Source organism: Pseudophryne corroboree, chromosome 12 (assembly GCF_028390025.1).
Source record: "Pseudophryne corroboree isolate aPseCor3 chromosome 12, aPseCor3.hap2, whole genome shotgun sequence".
Classification (NCBI taxonomy): Eukaryota; Metazoa; Chordata; class Amphibia; order Anura; family Myobatrachidae; genus Pseudophryne; species Pseudophryne corroboree.
This window is the reverse complement of record NC_086455.1, coordinates 10,688,297-10,715,749: the sequence shown is the minus strand read 5'-3', so window position 1 is coordinate 10,715,749 and position 27,453 is coordinate 10,688,297. Positions and strand designations below refer to the sequence as shown.

The window sequence follows — 27,453 nt, the reverse complement described above, 5'->3', positions numbered from 1 at the left end:
GGGCTCTCCATCAGTCACTCACCGCCGCCATGTCCAGTCAACCTTAGCTTGAGCTGCGGGCTGTCACTGTCAACAAGGGAGTCCCGCAGCGCGGACCCAGGCAGAGCCCGAAGAGGAGGCCGGCAGCAGGAGGATTCGAGCGCCAGCGTCTATGCAGACCCATGGTGACGTGGCCGCCCGGTTGAATAATTGGAGGAATCTTGGCACTGTGCATGGGCGGCTGCTGGAGGAGGGAAGGGGGAGTGTGTGTCCGCCATTACTGCTGGGGAGTAGTGTGGTTCAGAGCTCCGGCACCGACCGCCGTGACTGGGAGCAGCGGTGGGGGGAACATGAGCACGCTCAGCCATTTAAAAAAAATAAAAAAACTTCCGGGTCTGTGGAGAAGTGCCGGTATGCCATGCCGCCGCATACCAGCAACTTCGACCACTATATATATATATATATATATACATACACCCACTATGTAATTAAAGACTAATGCTGCTCCTCATCTGTATGGGGGGAATTCAAGTGCTTTGTGTGCTGGCAGTGACTATATGGTGCCCGATCGAGTAGTTCAAGTGTTGCTCCATTTGGGCGCACACAGTCACCAGCACTGACATTACTGTTACGATGTTCCGTCATTTTGACGGGCCGGTAACTAGTTTATTATATATATATATATATATATATATATATATATGTGCGTGTATATATATATATATACATATATATGTGTCATTCCTTTCCCCCTTCCAGCAACCCATCACCTCTACCTTTTATATATTTAAATATATTATACACCCTCACCCCCGCCCTTTACTATATAGATTTAATGATTCCCCCACCCCCTAAGTATTTCCCCCCTCCCTTTATATATTAAATGGAGCTCTTACAATTCATGGGGCGGGTGTAATGTGCGGGGTGAGTTAGTGGCAGTTTCTCCTCATGGTGCAGCCAGGGCGGGAGTATGATGGGCATTAACAAGGCGAGGAGCGGAAGACTGTTGCTATAGCAACTGTAACAATATCCGGCAGCACGCTGCTTCCTCTTTGTGCATAGAGTATTAGAGCCGCTGTCGATGGGTTCCACTGACACTGCCCGTGCTAAAGGGATGACGCGGCCGCCCATCTGTTATCAGCCGGCTGCACGGACAGTGTCAGTGTAACCCATCGGCAGCGGCTCTAATACTCTATTCACATAGCGTAAGCAGTGTGCTGTCGGATATTGTTACAGTTGCTATAGCAACTGTCTTCCGCTCCTCGCCGCGCTACCGCCTGTAATATTCCTCTTAAGGAAGAGGACGGAGAAGCGTTCATCGGCAGCGTGAGCTGCCGCCCTCAAGTGGCCGGCGCCCATAGGCAGCTGCCTAAAGCTGCCTAGTGGTGGCGCCGGCTCTGCCCTCACTATGCCACACTTACCCCGGGGGGGGGGGGAGGGAGACTCACCTGTGCTGCACTCCCTAGTACCCAGACCCAAACCACCCACACAGCAGTCTGCACCATAAGAGGCCGGCGTAGGGCATAGGAATCCTGGCCAACGGAGCTGCTGCTATGTCCCATAACTCCCTGCAACAGAGTGGGACCCGGAAGAGTGGGCGCACACTCACGCCGCACAGTCACTGCATGTGAGAGGCTTCCGTCACTCTGAGACGCGCTCACCCTGCCGGCAGCTCGCTGCCCTATTTGGACAATACGGCTCACATCTCTGCCGGCAGTGTATCCTTGGGGCCCCTCTGATCCTTCATGCACGGTACAGATGTCCCCCTTGACATCCCCCCCCTTCCCCCATCGCCGGCTCTGCCTACCCCTAACCCAGTGTCCATAGCGTTAGGGACCGCCAGAACAGAGATACCATGACATGCCCTGGCGGTTTAATCATATCTTTGCAAATGATATCTCTTCTAATTTTTTTTGTTCAAGACAATTTTTTTTTATTATTTTATTCATTATTCTTCTAAGTGTATAAAAACAAAGGTACAATACAAAGGGTATGCACAGTACTCGCATAACAACATAGGTGGTCATTCCGAGTTGTTCGCTCGCTAGCTGCTTTTAGCAGCATTGCACACGCTAGGCCGCCGCCCTCTGGGAGTGTATCTTAGCTTAGCAGAATAGTGAACGAAAGATTAGCAGAATTGCTACTAAATAATTCCCTGCAGTTTCTGAGTAGCTCCAGACCTACTCCTACACTGCGATCACCTCAGTCCGTTTAGTTCCTGGTTTGACGTCACAAACACGCCCTGCGTTCAGCCAGCCACTCCCCCGTTTCTCCAGCCACTCCTGCGTTTTTACCTGGAACGGCTGCGTTTTTTAGCACACTCTCTGAAAACGTCCAGTTTCCGCCCAGAAACACCCACGTCCTGTCAATCACACTACGATCACTCGAGCGATGAAAAAACGTCACTCGAGCTTGTGTAAATCTCCAAAGTTTTGTGTTAAATTACTGAAAGCATGCGCGCTGCGTACCGTGCGCATGCGCATTTTCCACCTAATCGCTCCGTTGCGAAAAACGTCAACGAGCAAACAACTCAGAATGACCACCATAGTATATACAGTATATAAAGCAGTATAACAAAACCCCAAAACTGGCGAGTACGGTTGGCGGTCTAAGTAACCAGCCCAAGACCCACCAGACACTCGCTCTAGGCAAAGAAAAATAAACACATATTGGGGTGGAAAAACAAAGACTATTAAAGAATAAGAAGGAGAAGCTAAAAAGCGGACATTGGGGGAGGTCTGTGTGTGTGTTTGTGGGAAGGGGGGGGGGCGACGACAATAACATTAAATAAAAGAGGGAAAAGTTAAACATGGGAATATGGATCAGAAACACAAACACAACAGGAAAAAAAAAGAAACTGAGTGGAGAGGAAGAAAAAAATGCAAAGAAGAAGGAGAATTGAAACATTTGCAGAGACCAGGGAGAGGTTACGGTTCATAAAAAGATACCAGGCCTTGTAAAAAGTGGCCAGGGAGTTGATTTGCAAGCCTGTAACATGCTCCACCGTGATGAAGGTGCCCTGGGAGACTTTTAGTTTGTAGCTATCAAAGATTTGGCAGCATTATAAATATGGACCACTAGTTCAGTATTCAGACAGGGAGACCTCAAGCTGACGATTATTGATCATCATAAGGATCGCTTGGCCTGATCACCCAGCACTTCAGCCATCTATTGATTAGCACCAGACCTTCGCCACAGACTGAGCAAGACTGAAAGCAAACGGAGGAGTCAGCACTCTCTACTGGGATTCTGTCCCCCTGCCAGGGCCGGCTGTGATGTGTCCGGCATCGAGGCTTTATTTGGACACTTCTCACTGTCGTGTAGTCATGAAGCGTCTCCCAGCCAAGGTAAACAGATGACTTTTAATCCAGAGAACAGTACGCAGCCTGTTGTCTCTATATAGGAACCAGATGGAGGAACTCGGGTCAGGATAGGGCCCGCAATGAGCGGCTGCGTGCAGCAGAACAGGCGCTAAGAGCAGCTTATCAGTATTTTGGCTGGAGGATAATAAGTTAAGAGCAGTTTGCTGTCATTGTGACACACAAAGTTTAAAGGCTCGATCCACTCAGTGCTAGTTTTTTTATCACCATCTCCTCCGTCCACCTGTGGAAGTGGTGGGTGCGGGCAGGACCGGATCCAGGGAGGGGCAAATGGGGCGAACGCCCCCCCTATCTGTCATAGCCACGCCCACTTACATGAGGTGGGGGCTGCTGCCAGGTGATGGTGTGTGGCTGCACTAACATCCCTCCCCATCCTCCGTGTCCCTGGGGCCTCTAGCCCCATCTGCCATCATCACATGCTGTCACCCCCACCTTGGGCAGTGTGTGCCGCCCATATGTGTGTTAGTAGTTACATGCGCCCGGTTGTGTGTGCTACATAAGAAGCACATGTGCAGCCTGGCAATGCTTTATATGCTCTTTACAGCATTAATGGACAGTTGGTATGGGAAGTGGGAGGAGTAATGTGTAGGGGAGGAGTCAGGAATAAATAAACCGCCCCCCCCTAAAAGAAAAGTCTAGATCCGTCCCTGGGTGCGGGTAAATATGGTAGACCAAGCAGAACTTCTGACCCACCACGTCATCCCTCCAGGTTCCCTGCTCTGCACCGGTTACCTGGCAGAATTTATATTCACCTGACAGAGGTAATGATAGCACCTCACCTCCCCATAGTTGTCAGCCCCAAGTAGTCATGGTGGTAGCCGATTTTACTAAACAGGAGCTGTCCCCATCACGGCAAATCTAGTTCTGCTAGCCCAGGGTAGGGGACTCACCGTAATGATTAGTGGAAGTATTGTTCACCCAGTGATTCTGAAACGACATTTGTTTTCTGACGCGTTTCGCAATAGATCTATCATCATGTGCGTACCACCACTTTACAAAGCCACAAATGGCAGCTTTGTATAGTGAAGATGGATCCATTATGTCACGATTGTGGTTCCAATGCCCCTGCACCTCCCACCTGGCTGTCACCTCCAGATGGGAACACCCTAAATTTCAGCAAATATGCAGGTCAGACTGGCAACCTGGCTTCTCTGGTATTTGCCAGACGGTCTGGTGTGCCTGAGACTGTAAGTGGGCTGGTTCAGGATCGAAACTTTTATTACAAAGGGTCTTTGGTTGACTAACCCTGTTTTGTTCAGTGGACAAAGTTCCCAGCATACATTGCATTCTGAGCCAAATGCCACCACTACGTTCTGCCCATGAAATGAAGAAGATCCAGGGAGATAATGTTTAAGGATTAGAAGGTGGGTTATGGGCACGGGGTGGAGGTGGATGATAATTGTACATGTGCTGCATCTTTCTAAGCAGCTGCTGGGCGAAATTATGCTAAAACTGCAAGAGGTATTTTAAGTAAAAAAATCTGTAAACTGCAGTGTTCTGTAACCCTGGGGTTACTTGGGATGTTCTGCAAAATTGCTCTGGCTTCCACATGCCCAGAAAGCGGGATCGACACACCTCCATTTTCTGGAACGCTCTGCGTCGTCACCTCCAAACGCCAGAAGTACGTCAATCAGGCTGTAGCTTTTGGCACACGCCCAGACCTGCGCACGAGCACCGCGGCTTCAGCGCATGCGCATATCATTAAACATCAGAGATTGATATAAATATCGGCTTTACATAAATCTCTGAATTAGGCCACTGTCTGCCAGAGCTGTATGGCCCTGAAGTCACTTACACAGCGCTATCAGTTCATTACAAAGCAATGAGGCACGGCTTCGGGTGATGGACTCTGCAGCTGTGTACCGTGTGCAAAATGACGTAACATCCAGAACAAATGGATGTATCACACCGCAGATATCAATGCGTAATAGGCAGATGCACTCCCGCCATCATAAATGGTATTTACATATATTCCAGTGCTCCATATGTAATGATGATCGTCCTATACATTTCATTTATCAAGTAAAATTGCTGTACTGCCAGAGCGGCATGCACCGGTACAGTTATTGCATTATTATACCGGCGCAGACGCCATTTGCATAAACAAGCAGCCTGTGTGTGAGCAGGATACAATAAGCACCTATGGTAAAGGCTGGTGCCACCTGTTAGTGTGCCATTTTGCATTCCAGAGATTACACATTTGGGATAGTATTTGATGTAACCAGAACCCTGATTACCGCTACAGGGCTGATTAATCGGTTTTATATTTCACTGGTGTTCCATTACTAATGTGAAGATTTCATTGGATACTATGAAATACTGTCATCATTCTGTGCAGTCAACCCAAATTAGGGGTGTCCATTGATCATCGATGGCTAGCAACTATCAGTGGCTTGCTGATGAAACATCGGTGGCTAATCTTGACGGTGAGCCACCATCTACACATGCACATAGGGGGTCATTCAGACCCGATCGCTGCTGTGCATTTTCGCTCAGTGGGCGTTCAGGTCATAAATGCGTATGCACCGCAATACGCACGCATGTCAGACAGCAACAACGGCATTGCCGGCCAGCGATGGGATGCTGCGAAAAATCCGATCGCACAGGCATTCGCAAGGTGATTGACAGGAAGAGGCCATTTGTGGGTGGTAACTGAGCGTTTACAGGGAGTGTCCGGAAAAACGCAGGCGTGCCCAATCGTTTTCAGGGAGGGCGTCTAACGTCGCACTGGAGGAGTAAGTCCTGGGCTGCGCACATACTGCACACAGTGGATTTTAGCAGCTCAGCGTACACATAGGAACGCACACTTGCACGGAGGCGGCGCCTGTCTGAACGCAGGACAGCAAAATTATCAGCCCTGCAATCAGATCTGAATGACCCCCATAGTCAAGCATCAATGTGCTCACCATCGATGGTTTCTTACCAATGTTAAAAAACAAACCCCAACAAACATTGACCATCTATGTCAGATCCATCGATGGTTATCACTTCCCCAAATATAGACAGTTTTCCCGTCTTTTCCTGTCTTGTATATTTAGAATTAGCTCTCAAGGGTGCAGCAGGGTTTTACTGCGCTCTGTGCCGGCAATGCCCCCTGAGCGTGTGGCGTATGAGGGGACGGGGCCACCGGATATACAGCACGGCCTGGAGCATCCTCAGGAAGCTCCAGGGAATCTGTTAGAGCTGCGATGGGATTGGCTGTAGCATCCAAAGAACGCTCTGGCAGCACTGTGCAGCGACACTGGGGCTGCGGGTGAGCGGCGGCAGCACCGCTCGCACACCCCTAGTTACGGCCCTGCAAGGGTGCACGACGCCACTCATTAGACGCATACAGGGACTGATGCAAAGAACGGAGAAACGGGTGTAGGAAATTATTATTAGCAATCTGTGCTGCAATCAGGAGCACGGTTACAGGACTGTGGGGGCTGGAACCCATCTGATGTCCTTCTTTTTGGAAAAGTTTTCTGTATTTAGAATGTATTGGGTGGAGAAGCTGTAACACAAGGAATCACACGCTGGACAATCAGTGCAGCTCACACAGAGCAGTGCGGCTCACACGGTGGGTCTGTGCAGTGCGGCTCACACGTTGGGTCTGTGCAGTGCGGCTCACACGGTGGGTCTGTGCAGTGCGGCTCACACGGTGGGTCTGTGCAGTGCGGCTCACACGGTGGGTCTGTGCAGTGCGGCTCACACGTTGGGTCTGTGCAGTGCGGCTCACGAGGTGGATCTGTGCAGTGCGGCTCACACGATGGGTCTGTGCAGTGCGGCTCACACTGTGGGTCTGTGCAGTGCGGCTCACACGGTGGGTCTGTGCAGTGCGGCTCACACGGTGGGTCTGTGCAGTGCGGCTCACACGGTGGGTCTGTGCAGTGCGGCTCACACTGTGGGTCTGTGCAGTGCGGCTCACACGGTGGGTCTGTGCAGTGCGGCTCACACGTTGGGTCTGTGCAGTGCGGCTCACACGGTGGGTCTGTGCAGTGCGGCTCACACGGTGGGTCTGTGCAGTGCGGCTCACACGTTGGGTCTGTGCAGTGCGGCTCACGAGGTGGATCTGTGCAGTGCGGCTCACACGATGGGTCTGTGCAGTGCGGCTCACACTGTGGGTCTGTGCAGTGCGGCTCACACGGTGGGTCTGTGCAGTGCGGCTCACACGGTGGGTCTGTGCAGTGCGGCTCACACGGTGGGTCTGTGCAGTGCGGCTCACACTGTGGGTCTGTGCAGTGCGGCTCACACGGTGGGTCTGTGCAGTGCGGCTCACACGGTGGGTCTGTGCAGTGCGGCTCACACGGTGGGTCTGTGCAGTGCGGCTCACACTGTGGGTCTGTGCAGTGCGGCTCACACGGTGGGTCTGTGCAGTGCGGCTCACACGGTGGGTCTGTGCAGTGCGGCTCACACTGTGGGTCTGTGCAGTGCGGCTCACACGTTGGGTCTGTGCAGTGCGGCTCACACGTTGGGTCTGTGCAGTGCGGCTCACGAGGTGGATCTGTGCAGTGCGGCTCACACGATGGGTCTGTGCTATGCAGCTCACACGTTGGGTCTGTGCAGTGCGGCTCACACGTTGGGTCTGTGCAGTGCGGCTCACGAGGTGGATCTGTGCAGTGCGGCTCACACGATGGGTCTGTGCAGTGCGGCTCACACAGTGGGTCTGTGCAGTGCGGCTCACACAGTGGGTCTGTGCTGTGCGGCTTACACAGTGGGTCTGTGCTGTGCGGCTTACACAGTGGGTCTGTGCTGTGCAGCTCACATGGTGGGTATGTACTGTGCAGCTCACACTGTGGGTCTGTGCTATATGGCTCACACGTTGGGTCTGTGCAGTGCGTCTGACATAGTGGTCCTGTGTAGAGAAGCTCACACAGTGGTCCTGTGCAGAGCAGCTCACACAGTAGGTCTGTGCAGTGCGGCTCACACGTTGGGTCTGTGCAGTGCGGCTCACACGTTGGGTCTGTGCAGTGCGGCTCACGTTGGGTCTGTTTAGTGCAGCTCACACGTTGGGTCTGTTTAGTGCGGCTCACACGTTGGGTCTGTGCAGTGCGGCTCACAGGGTGGGTCTGTGCTATGCGGCTCACACAGTGGGTCTGTGCAGTGCGGCTCACACGATGGGTCTGTGCTATGCAGCTCACACGGTGGGTCTGTGCTGTGTTGCTCACGTGGTGGGTCTGTGCAGTGCGGCTCACACGGTGAGTCTGTATAGTGCGGCTCACATGGTGGGTCTGTGCTATGCGGCTCACACGGTGGGTCTGTGCTATGCGGCTCACACGATGGGTTTGTGCTATGTGGCTCACTCGGTGGGTCTGTATAGTGCGGCTCACATGGTGGGTCTGTGCTATGCGGCTCACACGGTGGGTCTGTGCTATACGGCTCACATGGTGGGTTTGTGCTATGTGGCTCACACGGTGATTCTGTGCTATGCTGCTTACACGGTGGGTCTGTACAGTGCGGCGTCCTGTGGGACTGCGCTATATGGCTCACGCAGCAGGTCTGTGCTCTGCGGCTCACGCAGCAGGTCTGTGCTCTGTGGCTCACGTGGTGGGTCTGTGCAATGCGGCTCACACAGTGGGTCTGTGCAGCGCGGCTCACACGATGGGTCTGTGCTATGCAGCTCACACGGTGGGTCTGTGCTGTGTTGCTCACGTGGTGGGTCTGTGCAATACGGCTCACGTGGTGGGTCTGTGTAATGCGGCTCACGTGGTGGGTCTGTGCAATACGGCTCACGTGGTGGGTCTGTGCAATACGGCTCACGTGGTGGGTCTGTGCAATGCGGCTCACGTGGTGGGTCTGTGCAATACGGCTCACGTGGTGGGTCTGTGTAATGCGGCTCACGTGGTGGGTCTGTGTAATGCGGCTCGCGTGGTGGGTCTGTGCAATACGGCACACGTGGATCTGTGTAATGCGGCTCACGTGGTGGGTCTGTGCAATACGGCTCACGTGGTGGGTCTGTGCAATGCGGTTCACGTGGTGGGTCTGTGCAATATGGCTCACGTGGTGGGTCTGTGCTCTGCGGCTCACGTGGTGGGTCTGGGCAATGCGGCTCACGTGGTGGGTCTGTACAATGCGGCTCACGTGGTGGGTCTGGTCAATGCGGCTCACGTGGTGGGTCTGTGCAGTGCGGCTCACGTGGTGGGTCTGCTATGTGGCTCACACAGCAGGATGGCACAGTGCAGGTCACACAGTGTGTCTCTGCAATGTCTCTCACATGGTGGGTCTGCGCTCGGCGGCTCACACTGCGGGTCTGTGATATGTACGCGGTTCACACAGCGGGATTGCGCAGTGCAGGTCATACAGTGGGGTCTGTGCAATGTGGCCGTTGATGAGCTTTGTGCAGTGCACCCAGGTCTGTTGCCGTCGCTGAGGCCCGCGCTTCGGAATTTGTGCAGCGCTGCCAACAACGGGGTCTGTTCTGAATTGCTGCCAGTCCGCTGACTTGGACCATGACAACATCTAATTCATGTAGTTCCTTACAGTTTGCTGCTTGCCAATCCCCGCTGCCGAGACAGCTGCCTCATCTGGCCTGGAGATAGGTCGTGCTCTGCCGGCTGCCTGCGAGAGTTGGGCGGCAGCATCACAGAGGGTTAATGGGAGTCTGTCGGTAGCGCTGAGCCCGTCTGTCAGACGCGGTGTTGGCTGGGTGCAGTCTACCTCAGCCCTGGGTTGTGGGGGGTTACTGTCATTACCATCCCTTCCATCACCCTGTGTGTGTTTGTTAAGTCCGGATCTTTGTTATTCCTTTGCCCGCAGACTAACACTTGCTCAATCTCCATGGAAACCGGTTAGCCGGGACCCCCCGCCATCCTGTGCATCTTTCTTCGGCACACAAGGTCTCTGCGAGGTCACCGAGCCCCAGGCGTACGCCCAGCTTAGGAGCCAAAGCCACGGCCGCCTGTAACCCAGCATGAAAATATCACAAGCTGCCCCTTTCACCTAGAGTAGAGAGCACTCAGCCATGCAACACCCTCAGCCCAGCAATGCCGCGGTGGACAGCACAATCGCAGGCGCAGCCGCCAAGAGCTGCCTTATTAGGAAGAACTAGAAACTATTTAATTTCAGTAAAAATATAGACGTAACTAGCGATCACCCACATGGGCGTGACGTACATTATAACGAAGGTGCTGGCACTTACGCATCCTCGTGTTGGGGCTCAGGGAGAGTTGGGCGCAAGCGTAAAATGCGCATGTATGAAACCGCAGGGAGGATAATGATGAAAGGCGCAGCTGCTTCTGATTGGCTGCCTGCATCTAGATCCCTTACATTGCTGTTATGTGAGTTATTAGAGGCGCTGCTGGGATCTAATTGCATTATTATACTGATATCTGGGCTCAGTAATGTACAGTAGGTGCCAGTTTGATATTTAAAGGGGAAGAGAACGGATGTTTGTATTTCATTCAACTTAATACTTTTATTTTGTGTTTGCGTTTATATTTGATTGCATTTTATATGGTACACTTCTGCATTTATTAAAGACACTGGACCTTATTCTGCTTTATTAGCAGTTTAACCCAGGCACATATACTACTGCTCTCTCCTGGTGTAACCCAGGCACATATACTACTGTTCTCTCCCGGTGTAACTCAGGCACATATACTACTGCTCTCTCCCGGTGTAACCCAGGCACATATACTACTGCTCTCTCCCGGTGTAACTCAGGCACATATACTACTGCCCTCTCCTGGTGTAACCCAGGCGCATATACTACTGCTCTCTCCCGGTGTAACCCAGGCGCATATACTGCTGTTCTCTCCTGGTGTAACCCACGCACATATACTACTGCTCTCTCCCGGTGTGACCCAGGCACATATACTACTGTTCTCTCCTGGTGTAACCCAGGCACATATACTACTGCTCTCTCCTGGTGTAACCCAGGCACATATACTACTGCTCTCTCCCGGTGTAACCCAGGCACATATACTACTGCTCTCTCCTGGTGTAATCCAGGCACATATACTACTGCACTCTCCTGGTGTAACCCAGGCACATATACTACTGCTCTCTCCCGGTGTAACCCAGGCACATATACTACTGCTCTCTCCCGGTGTAACCCAGGCACATATACTACTGCTCTCTCCTGGTGTAACTCAGGCACATATACTACTGCTCCCTCCTGGTGTGACCCAAGCACATATACTATTGTTGTCTCCTGGTGTGACCCAGGCACATATACTATTGTTGTCTCCTGGTAAAGCTGAGATATTCTTTAGATGTCAGGGAACTGGGCTAATACCCAGTGAGCGGGATATACTTGGAATGATTGGTGTACTGGGCTAAATCCAGAGAGCAGATTATGCCGGAATGCAGAGCAGTATCAGCTACACAGGATATGCTGGATTGCGGAGCAGCACCAGCTACACAGGATATGCTGGATTGCGGAGCAGCACCAGCTACACAGGAAATGCTGGAATGCGGAACAGTACTAACTACACAGGATATGCTGTATTGCGGAGCAGCACCAGCTACACAGGATATGCTGTACTGTGGAGCAGCACCAGCTATACAGGAAATGCTGGATTGCGAAGCAGCACCAGTTACACAGGATATGCTGGATTGCGGAGCAGCACCAGCTACACAGGAAATGCAGAAATATGGAGCAGCACCAGCTACACAGGGAATGCGGAACAGTACTAGCTACACATGATATGCTGGATTGCAGAGCAGCACCAGCTACACAGGAATTTATGGATTGCGGAACAGCACCAGCTACACATGATATCTCTCATATACCGGTTAATACTGGCTTCTACTGAAAACAACAGGATAGGGACTGGATCCTAGGTATACTAGCAACCGTCTGGAAGGCAGCTTAGCAGCAGGCTTGATTGAGGAGATGCACTAGAAAGTTGATCGCTGGCTGGGTCCAGTAGTTCCACAAGCAAAATAGGTAGAATAAATGTTTACAGCTCTGTGCAGTGGGCAAGCTGTTCATGTAGTTCTCTGAAGACACTGGAGACACAGGAAGCCGGAGAGTCTGGAGAATCCACCTGACTGCTAGAAGTCAGGGAGCCAAGGATGTGGCTGAATAAGCAACGTTGTTCTAGCCCAGATTGGAATGACTGGTGACCTTTTATCCCCTGAGGTGCACTAGGATTAGTGGAAATAATCACATGATGCAAGGCTGGACTCTGGAGAGAATCACATGAGGCAAAGCTGGAATGTTATTGGAGTTTCAGCTTTCAGCTGACCAAAACCAAGATGGTAGCAGCCATTACACTGAGACAATGGAGATGCTGCAAGGAACCTCTGAGCCCTCACATGGCAGACACACTGGAGACATCACTGTGACAATGGGTCACCTAAGCAGACATCGGGGACTCCTCCAGGACAGCGCAGAACGGCAGTTAGGTAAGTGCAGGCATGCTGTATGCAGATTCCTGACACTTTGCAGGGTGCGGCACCATGCATAGTATTTGCCATCCTTTTTTTCCCCAGGTGAGGTGTTGCCACGCCTTTTGTGTGTGACCACGCCCCTTCATTACCCAGGCCCCTCAGCGGTCTTAATGGGCCTGCCTGTTAGATCACCCTTGACTGCCCACAACTTCTGCAGAGCTTATAAATAGATGGAGTATGAATTTCATCCAACAAAGCAAAGTTGATCATTACAAAAGGAGACAATATGGGGGGGGGAAATAACATCCAGCAGGTAATAGATCCCTTTATGATGGGAGAAGTAAATCACTGTGTGCCTGTGCTCTTAAACATAATTATTGGAGTTGGCTGTTATCGCCAGGCAGTCTCCCAGCTTCTATTTCTGGGCACCTGTGAAGAGCCGGCTGGTAGCTGTGATTTCCCAGCAAATGCAGAGAGAACAGGATCAGTGGCTGGGTCATATTATAATGACTCCGGCTAAAATAAGAGACTGACAGGCAGAAAAAAACCCAGCAGTGAGCCTGGGTCCTCTGAGGACATAATTAGACGGTGATACATTGGAATAATGCTACATGACAAGGATCCCGGGCCACAGCTCCGCACTGGGGCGTAGAGATGAGCACCTAGTGCCACGCGCCACACAATAATGTATATTAGCATTATTTATAGGGATGTAATAGTAACTTAATCAGTATTAATATGCAGCTATTATATGGTCCTTACTCTGGAGATGAAGGGTTCCGTCAGCTGGGCACACTCATTTGGTTCTGGTGAAACGCGTCTCATGGTTCAGGTACAGAGCATGACCCTGTAATCGCAGTGATCACCCTGACTGTACCGATCCTTTCTGTGTTTGCAGCGCTTTGGTATGTACACGCACTGTGGCTGATCCACCATGCAGGCACCAGAGTGGAAGGGAGCTTGCACACCTGGGCACACTCGCTCGGTTCTGGTGAAACGCGTCTGATGGATCAGGTACAGAGCATGACCCTGTAATCGCAGCGATCACCCTGATTCTACTGATAGTTTCTGTTCTTGCAGCTCTTTAGTATGTACACGCACTGTGGCTGATCCAGCATGCAGGCACCAGAGTAGAAGGGAGCTCGCACACCTGGTCACAATCGCTCGGTTCTGGTGAAACGTGTCTCGTTGATCAGGTACAGAGCATGACCCTGTAATCACAGTGATCACCCTGATTGTACAGTTTGTTTCTGTGTTTGTAGCTCTTTGGTATGTACACGCATTGTGGCTGATCCAGCATGCAGGCACCAGAGTGGAAGGGAGCTCGCACACCTGGGCACACTCGCTCTGTTCTGGTGAAACGCGTCTGTAGATCAGGTACAGAGCATGACCCTGTAATCGCAGTTATCACCCTGATTGTACCGATCATTTCTGTGCTTGCCGCTCTTTGGTATGTACACGCACTGTGGCTGATCCACAATGCTGGCACCATGTGGAAGGTAGCTCACACACCTGGGTGAATGGGCATTAGCTAGAATAGGCTTCTGGGGGGGAATTGTCTGCCACTTAACCTTTGGACTATCTAGGCTGGTCCTGTGGTTGCTTCCTTATTTGCCCTCCTTCGTCTCTAGTTTCTCTCTATTAGCCACAAATCTGTCAAGTAGATCAGGTGCAAGAATATGCGCGACAGCATTAAAGCCCATAAAATACTCGGGGGTAAACGTAATAACCTGCAATATGCTGGCATCGGTGGCTATCTGGCGAGCTTGCCCAATGGTTTACAAGGGCAGGCATTTTAACGGTAAAACCAACTTGTTTTTGCCTTTTAGATGATTCCCCCCTGTAAGACATTGGACAGCTCCTTGGAAATATTTTTGTGTTCACACATTTGGTGGTATCAGACAAGTTGCCCAACATAACCCAACCGTCCAATATGGCCTCTTCCAACAGGTACACTATGCTCTGCTGGACTTCCCTCTGAATGTACGATTGCGCCACAATTAGTGCGCACTCGCAGAAATTAGGGAGGCCTCCTGCCAATGCAGCCTGGCTGCCATCTTTTTTAATGGCCACCTACGGAAGCCACCACCCCCGCAGTGTTCCGTCTCTGCCTTTGAAATGGAGCGTTGCCGGCCCACGAACGCCTCTGCCTGTCAATCAGGCAGAGGTGTTCGCATTTCCTGCAGGTTGCCTGCAGTAAATGCGGGCCCATGCGCAGTATGGGCACCTGTGCATGCGTCCACGGGGCGAATGCAGAAATTCCGGTTGGATTGCGATCCAACCTGAATTAGGCCCAGAGTCCGCTTCAGTTCCCTGTGCAGCACCCACAAGGTGTCATTGTGCCCCACCTGCGTTGCCCTCTGCTGTCCGCATAGCTAGGAACTGGGCTGCGCACCTTACATGAGCCCCCTTATATCACTGAGTTCTGTACCCTCCCTGCAAGATAATTCCTGATGCATCTCTGCAGCCGTCTCTGTCACCTCACGCCTCACTGTGTTCTCCTCTCATTATTCCACAGACCAAGAAAAATATATGTTTGCTCAAAACAGGCAGAAGCAGGCCGACACTGTCTGCCGACCTCTGTGACATCACACATTGGAGGGACGTTGGCTGATCTGATGACGCAGATGGTTGAAGGAAAGTTGGTCTGAGGTATGGCCAGCTTATGTCTTCCCAGCTCCAGGAGTCTACGGGCCTAATTAAGACCTGATCACAGCAGCAAAATTTTTCTCTAATGGGCAAAACGATGGGGGTAATTCCGAGTTGATCGCAGCATCAAATTTGTTAGCAGTTGGGCAAAACCATGTGCACTGCAGGGGAGGCAGATGTAACATGTGAAGAGAGAGTTAGATTTGGGTGGGGTGTGTTCTAACTGAAATCTAAATTGCAGTGTAAAAATAAAGCAGCCAGTATTTACCCTGCACAGAAACAATATAACCCACCCAAATCTAACTCTCTCTGCACATGTTATATCTGCCTCCCCTGCAGTGCACATGGTTTTGTCCATTTGCTAACAAATTTGCTGCTGCGATCAGATCTGAATTAGGCCCTTCACCATATGACTCTAGGGAAGTTTGTCTTTGTACAATCTGTAAGGGATTTCCAGAAACATCTCAAAACGTTTTCTCTTATCTTTCTTGCCTATAGCGGAAGAAGCCTGGCGCAACTCAGACGCTCTGAGAAAGGGTAGTGTACCTTACATTCTTTATATTTTGCCTCTTATTTTCAGCCGCTCATAGTGGAAAATTCAATTGGGAATTCAGAAAACCCGGCAGCACAAGGTTTTTCTTGCAGACATGGGGTTTAGCTATTCAATTGTGGGACAGAAAATGAGACACGCCAATTTCTATAAAAAACAAAGGGTTTTTTTTCACGCACCTCCAGAGCAAGTCTGATTTTTTCTAATTAAGCAATTGGAAGTTTGCAATTAGCTTAATTAGTCAGTAATTACTGACATTCCAAAGCGGTGTCTTCTCCTCTAGCGTTGGGATCCGGGGCTCTGTGCAGCAGCGGTGAGTGTAATGTGTGTGTAAGTGTGTATGAGTGTCTATGTATATGTGTGTGTGAGCGCCCCTCCATGTAAATGTATTCTCCTGGAGGCAGTAGCTGGGACTACACCTCCCAGCAGCCCCTGAGCTTCCCAGCAGCCCCCACGCCTCTCAGCAGCCCCCTCCAGTGTAAAGATGGAGGGGATACCACCAGGAGTCACGGAGGCCACCAGACAGGTGAGAATATTTTTTTTTCACTCGTGCCACGGGATTTTCAGAGCTCGAACCCCTGCGACGATTTTTAAAAAAACAACTGGATACTGTGGGTATCAGGAGTGCGCATGCCAGCGGTTATCCAAAATTGGGTGTGAGGTACACAAGGTTTTTTACTTTGCTAAACCTCACACCCAACTGAATTCCATAGTGTACCAGAGACGCTAGGATGAAGCACAACGGAACTTGTCATGAGGATAAGCAGCGGCCGCTGACATCGGAGCCATTTTTACTCAGATTCGGACTCTGGGGTTTATACAGAGATGAACGCAGATGGCTGCATACACATCCAGATCTGCGTTCATCTCTGCACATGCTAGGGGCAGCCCAGCATGTGTGAGGCCGCCTCCTGGTGCGTTCGCAATTATGATCTAAGGTTGACCCATGGCAGCGCAGCCATCGGTCAACGCCAAGAGTGGTATTTGGTGCGACTGAAGCCACAGTGTAAAAGGACACACCTGTATATACTGTACGTTCACCGGATGCTTAGGAATTGCGGCTACCCCCTGGCAGCTTCCAGGGGGCTAAGCCACAATTATTTATTTGATAAATATGCCCATAGGGGAGATAAGGTGGGCGGTTTATGCTACAATGAATGGCACGCCGGTGAACTGACTGTATATTTATCATTTGTTATAAATACGGAGCTGATGTTTGTAACTCCCCATTATACAGAGCTGAACAGAATTCACCCAAACTGTTTCTATGACGACAAACAGTCTAATTTGTGCTTAGATTCCGTGAACGCTGACACATAATCAGATCCCAGGGAGCTCATCCCAGAGACTGCTGGAATGAGGACCCTTTTTCCTCCCATCTCCTCCTCTTGCCGGGGACGCGTCGGGTGAACTGTGAATGGTGGGGAAGCAGAGCTGGCCTGAGCTGTCATTGTGTACTGGGGACGCTGATGTACGGGGCTCTCTGCGGCCTCCACAAATAGCTCCACTATTGTTAGTCAGTGTGGGAAAAGATCCGCTTAAGAAATCTCCTTTCATTCATCTCCGCAGTTCCCTCTCCAGCTTCATGAGACTGTTAGGCAGTGGTCTTAGGGAGGACAAAGAAAACCAGGACTGTGGGTTCCCTGCCTCCACCACAATAATACAAAGTACAAAATATGGACAGTATGTGGTGAATCTTGTGAAAAGCCTTAAAGGCGAATATACCATCTACACTCAGCGGACGCCGTAGTGTGATCTGAGCCAATATTTATGAGGGCACAATCTCAGTTCCCCAGTTTCTGAGGCGAGAGGCACAGTATGCCTCACTCACTCTCAGAATTAACATAAATCAAGGGATTAGGCTGAACCAAGCAGTATTGTAAAAAGGAAAAAGTTGAAGGTAATGAGAATCTTTCTCTGAATGATCACGTACTGTAAGGTCGGGTACACACTAGAGCGATATCGGCTCAATTTGCCGTATCGGAATGACAAATCGCGCATATCGCCTAGTGTGTATGCTGATTGCGCGCTTCCGTGGGTCGCATGCAATATCTTCTGGTCAGCCGGCTGCACGGCCAACCACAAGAAATCGTGGGCGACCCCATGCGTTGTAATGAAGGACAGAACGAGATGTCGTTCCATTATTCATTACTTCTTGCACGGTCCGGGGCAAAGGGAATTTGTCGGCAAGATTGCCCGTGGGCCTGAGGTGTACCCGGCCTACAGTATCACATGATCTGACTGCAGCCCACACCACCGGAATTAAGAAAATGGCTCTAGCAGTCCTTGCTAGATAAAGGGGCGTGTTTATTAAAGGACCTTTGCAGGGTTGCCCCTGTAAACACCCACTTTAGGGGGGTACCTGCAAACATTAAACCTCCCCCGCAATGTATCAAGGTAGTACTGCAGTGGATATATCTGGTCACTGCAATACCGACTGCAAAGGCAACCTCCGTAGGTTTATATACGGGTTGCTAATCTGTCGGCTTCACCAAGCTCCGGAATGCAGATTGTGCTGCCACTGATGCATACGCAGGCTAACGGCCGCACATGCTTAGTACACGCGCCGACGCCAGAAGCTGACCTGAAGAAGGTGTTTTAACTAGGCACATTTTTTCAGTGTTTTGTTTGCGTCAAGTCCGGCAATGGATTCAGCATCATTCTAATGGTCATTCCGTCTATTGCCGAAATGCTGCCATAATATGAATAAGAGCTAGTAAGAATAATGAGGTCTGACTACGGAACATGCATTTATCACTACAGTGGCGGAACAAGCAAGCGGTGGGCCCAGGTGCAACAAAATGCTTTGGGCCCCCCCCCCCATCCCATCCAAGTCCACCCCATGGGCAGTGCGCGCCGTAGGCGTGGCTTCGTGGGGAAGGGGTGTGTCCACAAAATAATACCAATTCATAAAACGGTGCACAGTAGTCTCCATTCTTCAAATTACGCCGCACAGTAGCACCACTACACCAGGTAGAGACCCTTTTACTCCTTACAGCGAACAGATTCCCCTTTTTACACATAACGGCAGACAGCGTGCACTTTTTACACATAACGGCAGACAGCGTGCCCTCGTTACACATAGCGGCAGACAGCATACACTTTTTACACAATGGCAGACAGCGTGCCCTCGTTACACATAGCGGCAGACAGCGTGCCCTCGTTACACATAGCGGCAGACAGCGTGCACTTTTTACACATTACGGCAGACAGCGTCCCCATTTTACACATTACGGCAGACAGTGTCCCCATTTTACACATTACGGCAGACACCATACACTTTTACACATAACGGCAGATAGCGTGCCCTTTTTACACATTACCGCAGGCAGATTCTACCTTTTTACACGTAGCGGCAGGCAGATTCCCCATTTTTATACATAGCGGCAGGCAGATTCCCCATTTTTATACATAGCGGCAGGCAGATTCCCCATTTTTATACATAGCGGCAGGCAGATTCCCCATTTTTATACATAGCGGCAGGCAGATTCCCCATAGGGAAGGGGCGTGACCACATAATAGTGTCAATTCACATTACACCACACAGTAGTGGCGCTTATACACATTGCACCAGGTAGAACCTCCTATGCACACTGATCCAGGTAGATCACGTCATACACTTTGCTCCAGGTACAGCACGTCATACACTTTGCACCAGGTACAGCACGTCATGCACTTTGCACCAGGTACAGCACGTCATACACTTTGCACCAGGTAGAGCACGTTTTCATACACATTGCCGCTAGGTAGAGCACTTTATCATACACAGTGCACCAGGTAGAACACGTTATACACACTGCGCCAGGTAGAGCACGTTATCATAGACATTGCGCCAGGCAGAGCATGTTATCATACACATTGCCGCTAGGTAGAGCAAGTGATCATACACATTGCATCAGGTAGAGCATGTTATCATACACATTGCCGCTAGGTAGAGCAAGTTATCATACACATTGCCGCTAGGTAGAGCAAGTTATCATACACATTGCGTCAGGTAGAACACGTTATTATACACAATGCGCATGGTAGAGCACGTTATCAGCCACATTGCGCCAGGTAGAACACGTTATTATACACAATGCGCCTGGTAGAGCACATTTTCATACACATTGCGCCAGGTAGAACACGTTATTATACACAATGCGCCAGGTAGAGCACGTTATAATACACATTGCACTAGGTAGAACACGTTATTATACACAATGCGCCTGGTAGAGCACGTTATTATACACATTGCACTAGGTAGAGCACGTTATCATACACATTGCGCCAGGTAGAACACGTTATTATACACATTGCGCCAGGTAGAGCACGTTATCATACACATTGCGCCAGGTAGAACACGTTATTATACACATTGCGCCAGGTAGAACACGTTATTATACACAATGCGCCTGGTAGAGCACGTTATTATACACAATGCGCCTGGTAGAGCACGTTATTATACACATTGCACTAGGTAGAGCACGTTATCATACACATTGCGCCAGGTAGAACACGTTATCATACACATTGCGCCAGGTAGAACACGTTATTATACACAATGCGCCTGGTAGAGCACGTTATTATACACAATGCGCCTGGTAGAGCACTGAGGCACATTGCAGTAACCACTCACTTATCACCTCCAGTTGCACGAAGGGGCCGTTTGACACAAGTGGTTCCGCCCCCAGCAGCAACTCACTGACACTCACCATTTTTTCTGACAGCACAGTGCAGTGAGTGCACTGGCACAAGTAGCCAGCCTGCGCCTGTAGTAGCCGCAGCCTGGAGGAGCTCTATGTGAAATCGCAAGCAGAGGCTGTTCTCTGGCAAGAAAAAGCTTGTCCAATCGCTTCCCCTGACGGGCTGGCCACTGCGAAATATACCGATAATCAGTTCCAACTGTGTCAAAGTAGTGGAGCCCCAGGTGCAATGGGAAAGTCAGTGTCACTGCACAGTTGTACTGATTACTGGTATATTTAGCAGTGGCCAGCCCGTCAGGGGAAGCGATCGGAGGAGCTCCTTCTTGCCAGCCTCTGCTTGCGATTTCACAGATAGCTCCTTCATGCTGCGGCGCAGGCTGGCTACTTGTGCCAGTGCACTCACTGCACTGTGCTGTCAGAAAAATGGTGTCAGTGAGGCCCTGACACTCTGAGCGGCCTCACATTGCACACACGGAGCTAGCAGCCCCCGGACATCCCGCATCTGCACCAGCTACTCCGGGTGAAGCGGGGCGATGCAGCACTGTCTACTGCTTACCTACAGCGGGAGCTGCGCAGCCCGGCCGGCTCCTGCTGGAAGGTAGTTGTCGGGTCTCGGTGGGGCGTTGAGCGGGTCCCGGGTAGGGGGGTGGCGGCGGGCAGATCCGGAGCTGTACTCCCAGTCGCAGAGGAGGGTGCTGGCGGCAGAGCGGCAGTGGAGCCGGATGAGCGGGGCCAGTCTGTCAGCCCTGCAGCACAGATTCATGTGCTGGCGGGGAGCAGGATTCAAAGCGGGAGATGCTGCAGGCTGTGATTGGATGGAGACTACAGGAGGTGATTGGCCGAGGAAACAGCCAGTCACCTCCTGCATTCCGCTGACAGGCTTAACACATGCAAACACATATTCAGATGAGCGCGTCCTGTGGGACCCGCTCATCTTCTAAATGTGAGTCCTGGGCGGCTGTTTCTGGGTAAAATACGCGCCATAGCGCGTTTTTGCGATCACTGACAATAATGCACATGACACAATATGCACACACCGTAATGCCCCCTACACATTATGCCACACACTGTAATGCCCCCGACACATTATGCCACACACCGTAATGCCCCCGACACATTATGCCACACACCGTAATGCCTGTGACACATTATTCCACACACCGTAATGCGTGTGACACATTATGCCAGGAATCGCAATGCCCGTTATACATTATGCTACACACTGCAATGCCCCTGATACATTATAGCACATACAATGTCTGTGACACAGTATGACACACACCACAATGATCCTGAGACATTATACCACATACCACAATGCCCGTGATATAGTATACAACACACCGTAATGCCTGAAACATTATGACACACACCGCAATGTCCGTGATACATTATGTCACACACCGTAATGCCCATTACACATTAAGTTCTACAGTAAGGCTTCCAATTACTTTTAAATTACCTGCTTGTTGCCAGGGGTTTCATGCACTTGGTTCCATGCATGGTGCCAGGATGTCATGCTCGTTGCCAGGGGTTTCATGCACTGGGTGTCATGCTCGTTGCTAGTGGGTAGTGCTTGTTGCTAGGGCCGTGCTCCCAGTGCCACATATGCTCCCAGTGCCAGATATTCCCCCACAGTGCCAGGTATATGCACCCAGTGCCAGATATTCCCCCACAGTGCCAGATATTCCCCCCCAGTGCCAGTTATATGCCCCCAGTGCCAGGTATATGCCCCCAGTGCCAGGTACATGCCCCCAGTGCCAGTTATATGCCCACAGTGCCAGGTATATGCCTTCAGTGCCAGATATTCCCCCCCAGTGCCTGCTTCCCCCCCAGTGCCAGGTATATGCCCCCAGTGCCGGGTATATGCCCCCCCAGTGCCAGATATTCTCCCACAGTGCCAGATATTCCCCCCCAGTGCCAGGTATATGCCCCCAGTGCCAGGTATATGCCCCCAGTGCCAGGTACATGCCCCCCCAGTGCCAGTTATATGCTCCCAGTGCCAGGTATATGCCCCCAGTGCCAGATATTCCCCCCCAGTGCCTGCTTCCCCCCCCAGTGCCAGGTATATGCCCCCAGTGCCGGGTATATGCCCCCAGTGCTGGGTATATGCCCCCCCAATGCCGGGTATATGCCCCCAGTGCCAGATATTCCCCCCCAGTGCCTGCTTCCCCCCCAGTGCCAGGTATATGCCTCCAGTGCTGGGTATATGCCCCCCCCAGTGCCAGGTATATGCCCCCCCCAGTGTCGGGTATATTCCCCCAGTGCCAGGTACATGCCCCCAGTGCCAGGTATATGCCCCCCCCAGTGCCGGGTATATGCCCCCCCAGTGCCAGGTACATGCCCTCAGTGCCGGGTATATGCCCCCCCAGAGCAAGGTATATGTCCCCAGTGCCAGATCTGTCCCCCCAGTGCCAGGTATATGTCCCCAGTGCCAGATCTGTCCCCCCAGTGCCAGGTATATGCCGCAGTGCCTGCTCCCCCGGCCCCCCCTCCCCCCTCTATGTGTTGGAGGGACACGAGCGCATCGCGCGTCTCTCCTGTGTCCCTCCTGGCTCTCCCCCCGGCCGGTCTAATGAAGGAAGTGCCGTTCGTGAGCCAATCAGAGCTCACGAACGGCACATGCCGGGGGAGAGCCAGGAGGGACACAGGAGAGACGAGCGATGCGCTCGTGTCCCTCCAACCTCCAACACATAGGGGGGGGAGCGGGGGCCGGGAGAGCAGGCACCGCAGCAGGGAGGGAGAGGAGACCGCAGATTGACATGCGGACGTTCGTCCGCATGTCAATCTGTTCTAAATGCCGGCGGCTGTGGGCCCTTGAGTGCGGCGGGGCCCCAGTGCAATGCACTGCCTGCCCCGCCAGTAGTTCCGCCCCTGTATCACTATCAAACACATGAATAACCGCAGACTAGAGACTGTCAATGTGATTCAAATCACAAATTTGGATTTGAGCAGCAGCGCCACCTTGGGGCAGACTGGGGCCACTACAGGGTGTCCTGGGGAAAAACAGGGCGAGCCATAGACACTGAGACGTATTAAACAAAGAGGGAAAAGCGGGTATTTATTTTCTTTTCAGGCAATATGATTTTGTATTTGCTTTGCACAATAGAGTATCCTAATTGAGTTAGTGCTGGCAGTAAGTATCTCATTTTCGGGCATATTTTTCAATATTATTTGTACTAAAATAATGTGAAAAAGGGTGTTTTGACACCCTATTCAATTATCGCAATGTCAGTTCGTCGTAGTTATCACATCACATCCGCTTCTGAGATGCGGACTGTGATAAATAGACCTTTTCATAATTTTAAGTAAAAAAACAAACATAATGTAGATCACATATTGTATGTAATCAGTGGCGAACCCAGGGGGGGTTTCCGAGCACCCAGAAACCCCCCTCCACCCAAAAAAAAATATATATATGTTTTTTTTTTTTTTTTTTTTTGCTGCATGAGTATTATTAACGGCTGTCTAGCGTCCTCTGCAGCCTGCTGTCTTCCTGGTGGCACTTGTAAGTGCTTAATAAAAGTTTACTTTATTTTAATTATAGTCAGGGCCGTTTCTAGACAATTTGGCTCCCAGTGCGAGATTTCAAAATGCGCCCCCCCCCCCCCCCCATATAGCCGTAAAAAGAAAAAGCATGCGCGCGCCTTCGGCGCGCGCGCTCCCGACAAGGGTGTGTGGCCTGATTAAAATGGGTGTGGTTTCATTAAAGTGGGCGCAGCCTCGTCTGATATCATCACACCCACCACAGGGGAAAAAAAATAAAAATAAAAAAAGTCCCCTTTTTACACATTACAGCAGGCAAGTGTCCCCATATTACACAGCGCGACAGGCAGGTGTCCCCATTTTACACAGCGCAGCAGGCAGGTGTCCCCATTTTACAAAGTGCGGTAGGCAGGTATCCCCATTTTACACAGTACGGTAGGCAGGTATCCCCATTTTACACAGTACGGTAGGCAGGTATCCCCATTTTACACAGTGCGGCAGGCAGATATCACCATTTTACACAGTACGCAGGCAGGTGCCCCCATTTTACACAGTGCGGCAGGCAGGTATCCCCATTTTACACAGTGCGGCAGGCAGGTGTCCCCATTTTACACAGTCCGGCAGGCAGGTGTCCCTATTTTACACAGTCCGGCAGGCAGGTGTCCCCATTTTACACAGTGCGGCAGGCAGGTGTTCCCATTTTACACAGTGCAGCAGGCAGGTGTCCCCATTTTACACAGTGCGGCAGGCAACCCCATAGGCAGGTGTCCCCATTTTATACAGTGCGGCAGGCAACCCCATAGGCTGGTGTCCCCATTTTATACAGTGCGGCAGGCAACCCGATAGGCAGGTGTCCCCATTTTATACAGTGCGGCAGGCAACCCCATAGGCAGGTGTCCCCATTTTATACAGTGCAGCAGGCAACCCCATATGCAGGTGTCCCCATTTTATACAGTGCGGCAGGCAGGTATCCCCATAGGCAGGTGTCCCCATTTTACACAGTGCGGCAGGCAGGTTTCAAGTGGGGGGGAAGGAAGAGGGAGAAAGAGAGAGAGGATACTTACATCTTCCCGCTCTTCGGTCCCGCCGCCTCACGTCCCTCGCGCCGGCCGCCTCCTCCTTCCATGCGTATCTCCTTATCTCCTCTCCCCGAGCGCTCCTGCTCGGGGGGCGGAGTTTCGCGGAATGACGCGTTTGCGTCGTGACGTCACGACGCAAACGCGTCATTCCTCGAAACTCCGCCCCCCGAGCAGGAGCGCTCGGGGAGAGGAGATAAGGAGTCACAAAGTGCCGCGGCGGGCGCCCCGTGCGGTTGCACGGCTCGCCCGCCGCTAGAAACGGCACTGATTATAGTACATATATATCCATGTGCAATTTGTGCATACATATATACACATGTATATACATACATACATACATACATACATATAAACACACACACACACACACACACACACACACACACACACACACACATGATATATATATACATGCGTATATATACGTGTACTGTATGTATATATATATATATATGCAAGTTTAATATGCTATGTGTATATGTATATAAATATATACATAGGTGTATATGCGGTATATATATATATATATATATACACACACATATATACACACACATATATACACACACACACACTAGTTTTACGGACCCAGCATATACTGGGTCACCTCAGTCCCCACCCCGTGCTTGGCTCCACCCAGTTCTGGAAACCCCCCCCATGCAAATCCTGCGTTTGCCACTGGTAATAATGCAGTTTGTGTGTGGACATACCATGTACTGTAGGTGACTGTGACCTATTACTGTGTTCCTTCTCCATACTTTGCGGCTGCAGTTGTGTAACTGTACAGTATCGGTGGTAGTTGTGTAACTGTACGGTAGTGGTTGCAGTTGTATAACTGTACGGTAGCAGTCGCAGTTGTGTAACTGTACGGTAGTGGTCGCAGTTGTGTAACTGTACGGTAGTGGTCGCAGTTGTGTAACTGTACGGTAGTGGTCACAGTTGTGTAACTGTACGGTAGTGGTCGCAGTTGTGTAACTGTACGGTAGTGGTCGCAGTTGTGTAACTGTACGGTAGCGGTCACAGTTGTGTAACTGTACGGTAGCGGTCACAGTTGTGTAACTGTACGGTAGTGGTCGCAGTTGTATAACTATACAGTAGTGGTCGCAGTTGTATAACTGTACGGTAGCGGTCGCAGTTGTATAACTGTACGGTAGTGGTTGCAGTTGTGTAACTATACAGTAGTGGTCGCAGTTGTATAACTGTACGGTAGCGGTCGCAGTTGTGTAACTGTACGGTAGCGGTCGCAGTTGTGTAACTGTACGGTAGTGGTTGCAGTTGTGTAACTGTAAAGTAGCAGTCACAGTTTACAGGATCTGTGGCAGTTGTATAACTGTACGGTAGCGGTCGCAGTTGTATAACTGTACGGTAGCGGTCGCAGTTGTATAACTATACAGTAGTGGTCGCAGTTGTATAACTGTACGGTAGCGGTCGCAGTTGTATAACTGTACGGTAGTGGTTGCAGTTGTGTAACTATACAGTAGTGGTCGCAGTTGTATAACTGTACGGTAGCGGTCGCAGTTGTATAACTGTACGGTAGCGGTCGCAGTTGTATAACTGTACGGTAGTGGTTGCAGTTGTATAACTGTACGGTAACGGTCGCAGTTGTGTAACTGTACGGTAGTGGTCGCAGTTGTGTAACTGTAAAGTAGCAGTCACAGTTTACAGGATCTGTGGCAGTTGTATAACTGTACGGTAGCGGTCGCAGTTGTATAACTGTACGGTAGCGGTCGCAGTTGTATAACTGTACGGTAGTGGTTGCAGTTGTATAACTGTACGGTAACGGTCGCAGTTGTGTAACTGTACGGTAGTGGTCGCAGTTGTGTAACTGTAAAGTAGCAGTCACAGTTTACAGGATCTGTGGCAGTTGTATAACTGTACGGTAGCGGTCGCAGTTGTGTAACTATACAGTAGTGGTCGCAGTTGTATAACTGTACGGTAGCGGTCGCAGTTGTGTAACTGTATGGTAGTGGTTGCAGTTGTGTAACTGTAAAGTAGCAGTCACAGTTTACAGGATCTGTGGCAGTTGTATAACTGTACGGTAGTGGTCGCAGTTGTATAACTGTACGGTAGCGGTCGCAGTTGTATAACTGTACAGTAGTGGTTGCAGTTGTATAACTGTACGGTAGCGGTCGCAGTTGTGTAACTGTACGGTAGTGGTCGCAGTTGTGTAACTGTAAAGTAGCAGTCACAGTTTACAGGATCTGTGGCAGTTGTATAACTGTACGGTAGTGGTCGCAGTTGTATAACTGTACGGTAGTGGTCGCAGTTGTATAACTGTACGGTAGTGGTCGCAGTTGTATAACTGTACGGTAGCGGTCGCAGTTGTATAA

At 50.9% G+C, this 27,453-nt stretch overlaps 2 protein-coding genes across 2 annotated transcripts in view; one reads left to right on the top strand and one right to left on the bottom strand.

The window, feature by feature from the left end:
- Window positions 1-22,092, bottom strand: part of LOC134980231 (sodium/potassium-transporting ATPase subunit alpha-2) — a 124,697-nt gene extending 102,605 nt beyond the window's left edge. The window contains exon 1 of the mRNA XM_063946960.1: window positions 22,021-22,092. Within this exon, the coding sequence (XP_063803030.1) occupies window positions 22,021-22,077 (57 nt within the window). The 5' untranslated portion in view covers window positions 22,078-22,092. The remainder of the gene's footprint in view (window positions 1-22,020) is intronic.
- Window positions 15,193-27,453, top strand: part of KHDC4 (KH domain containing 4, pre-mRNA splicing factor) — a 54,406-nt gene continuing 42,145 nt past the window's right edge. Inside the window, exons 1-2 of the mRNA XM_063946968.1 lie at window positions 15,193-15,326; window positions 15,822-15,860. The gene's annotated coding sequence lies outside the window, so the exon portion shown is untranslated. The remainder of the gene's footprint in view (window positions 15,327-15,821; window positions 15,861-27,453) is intronic.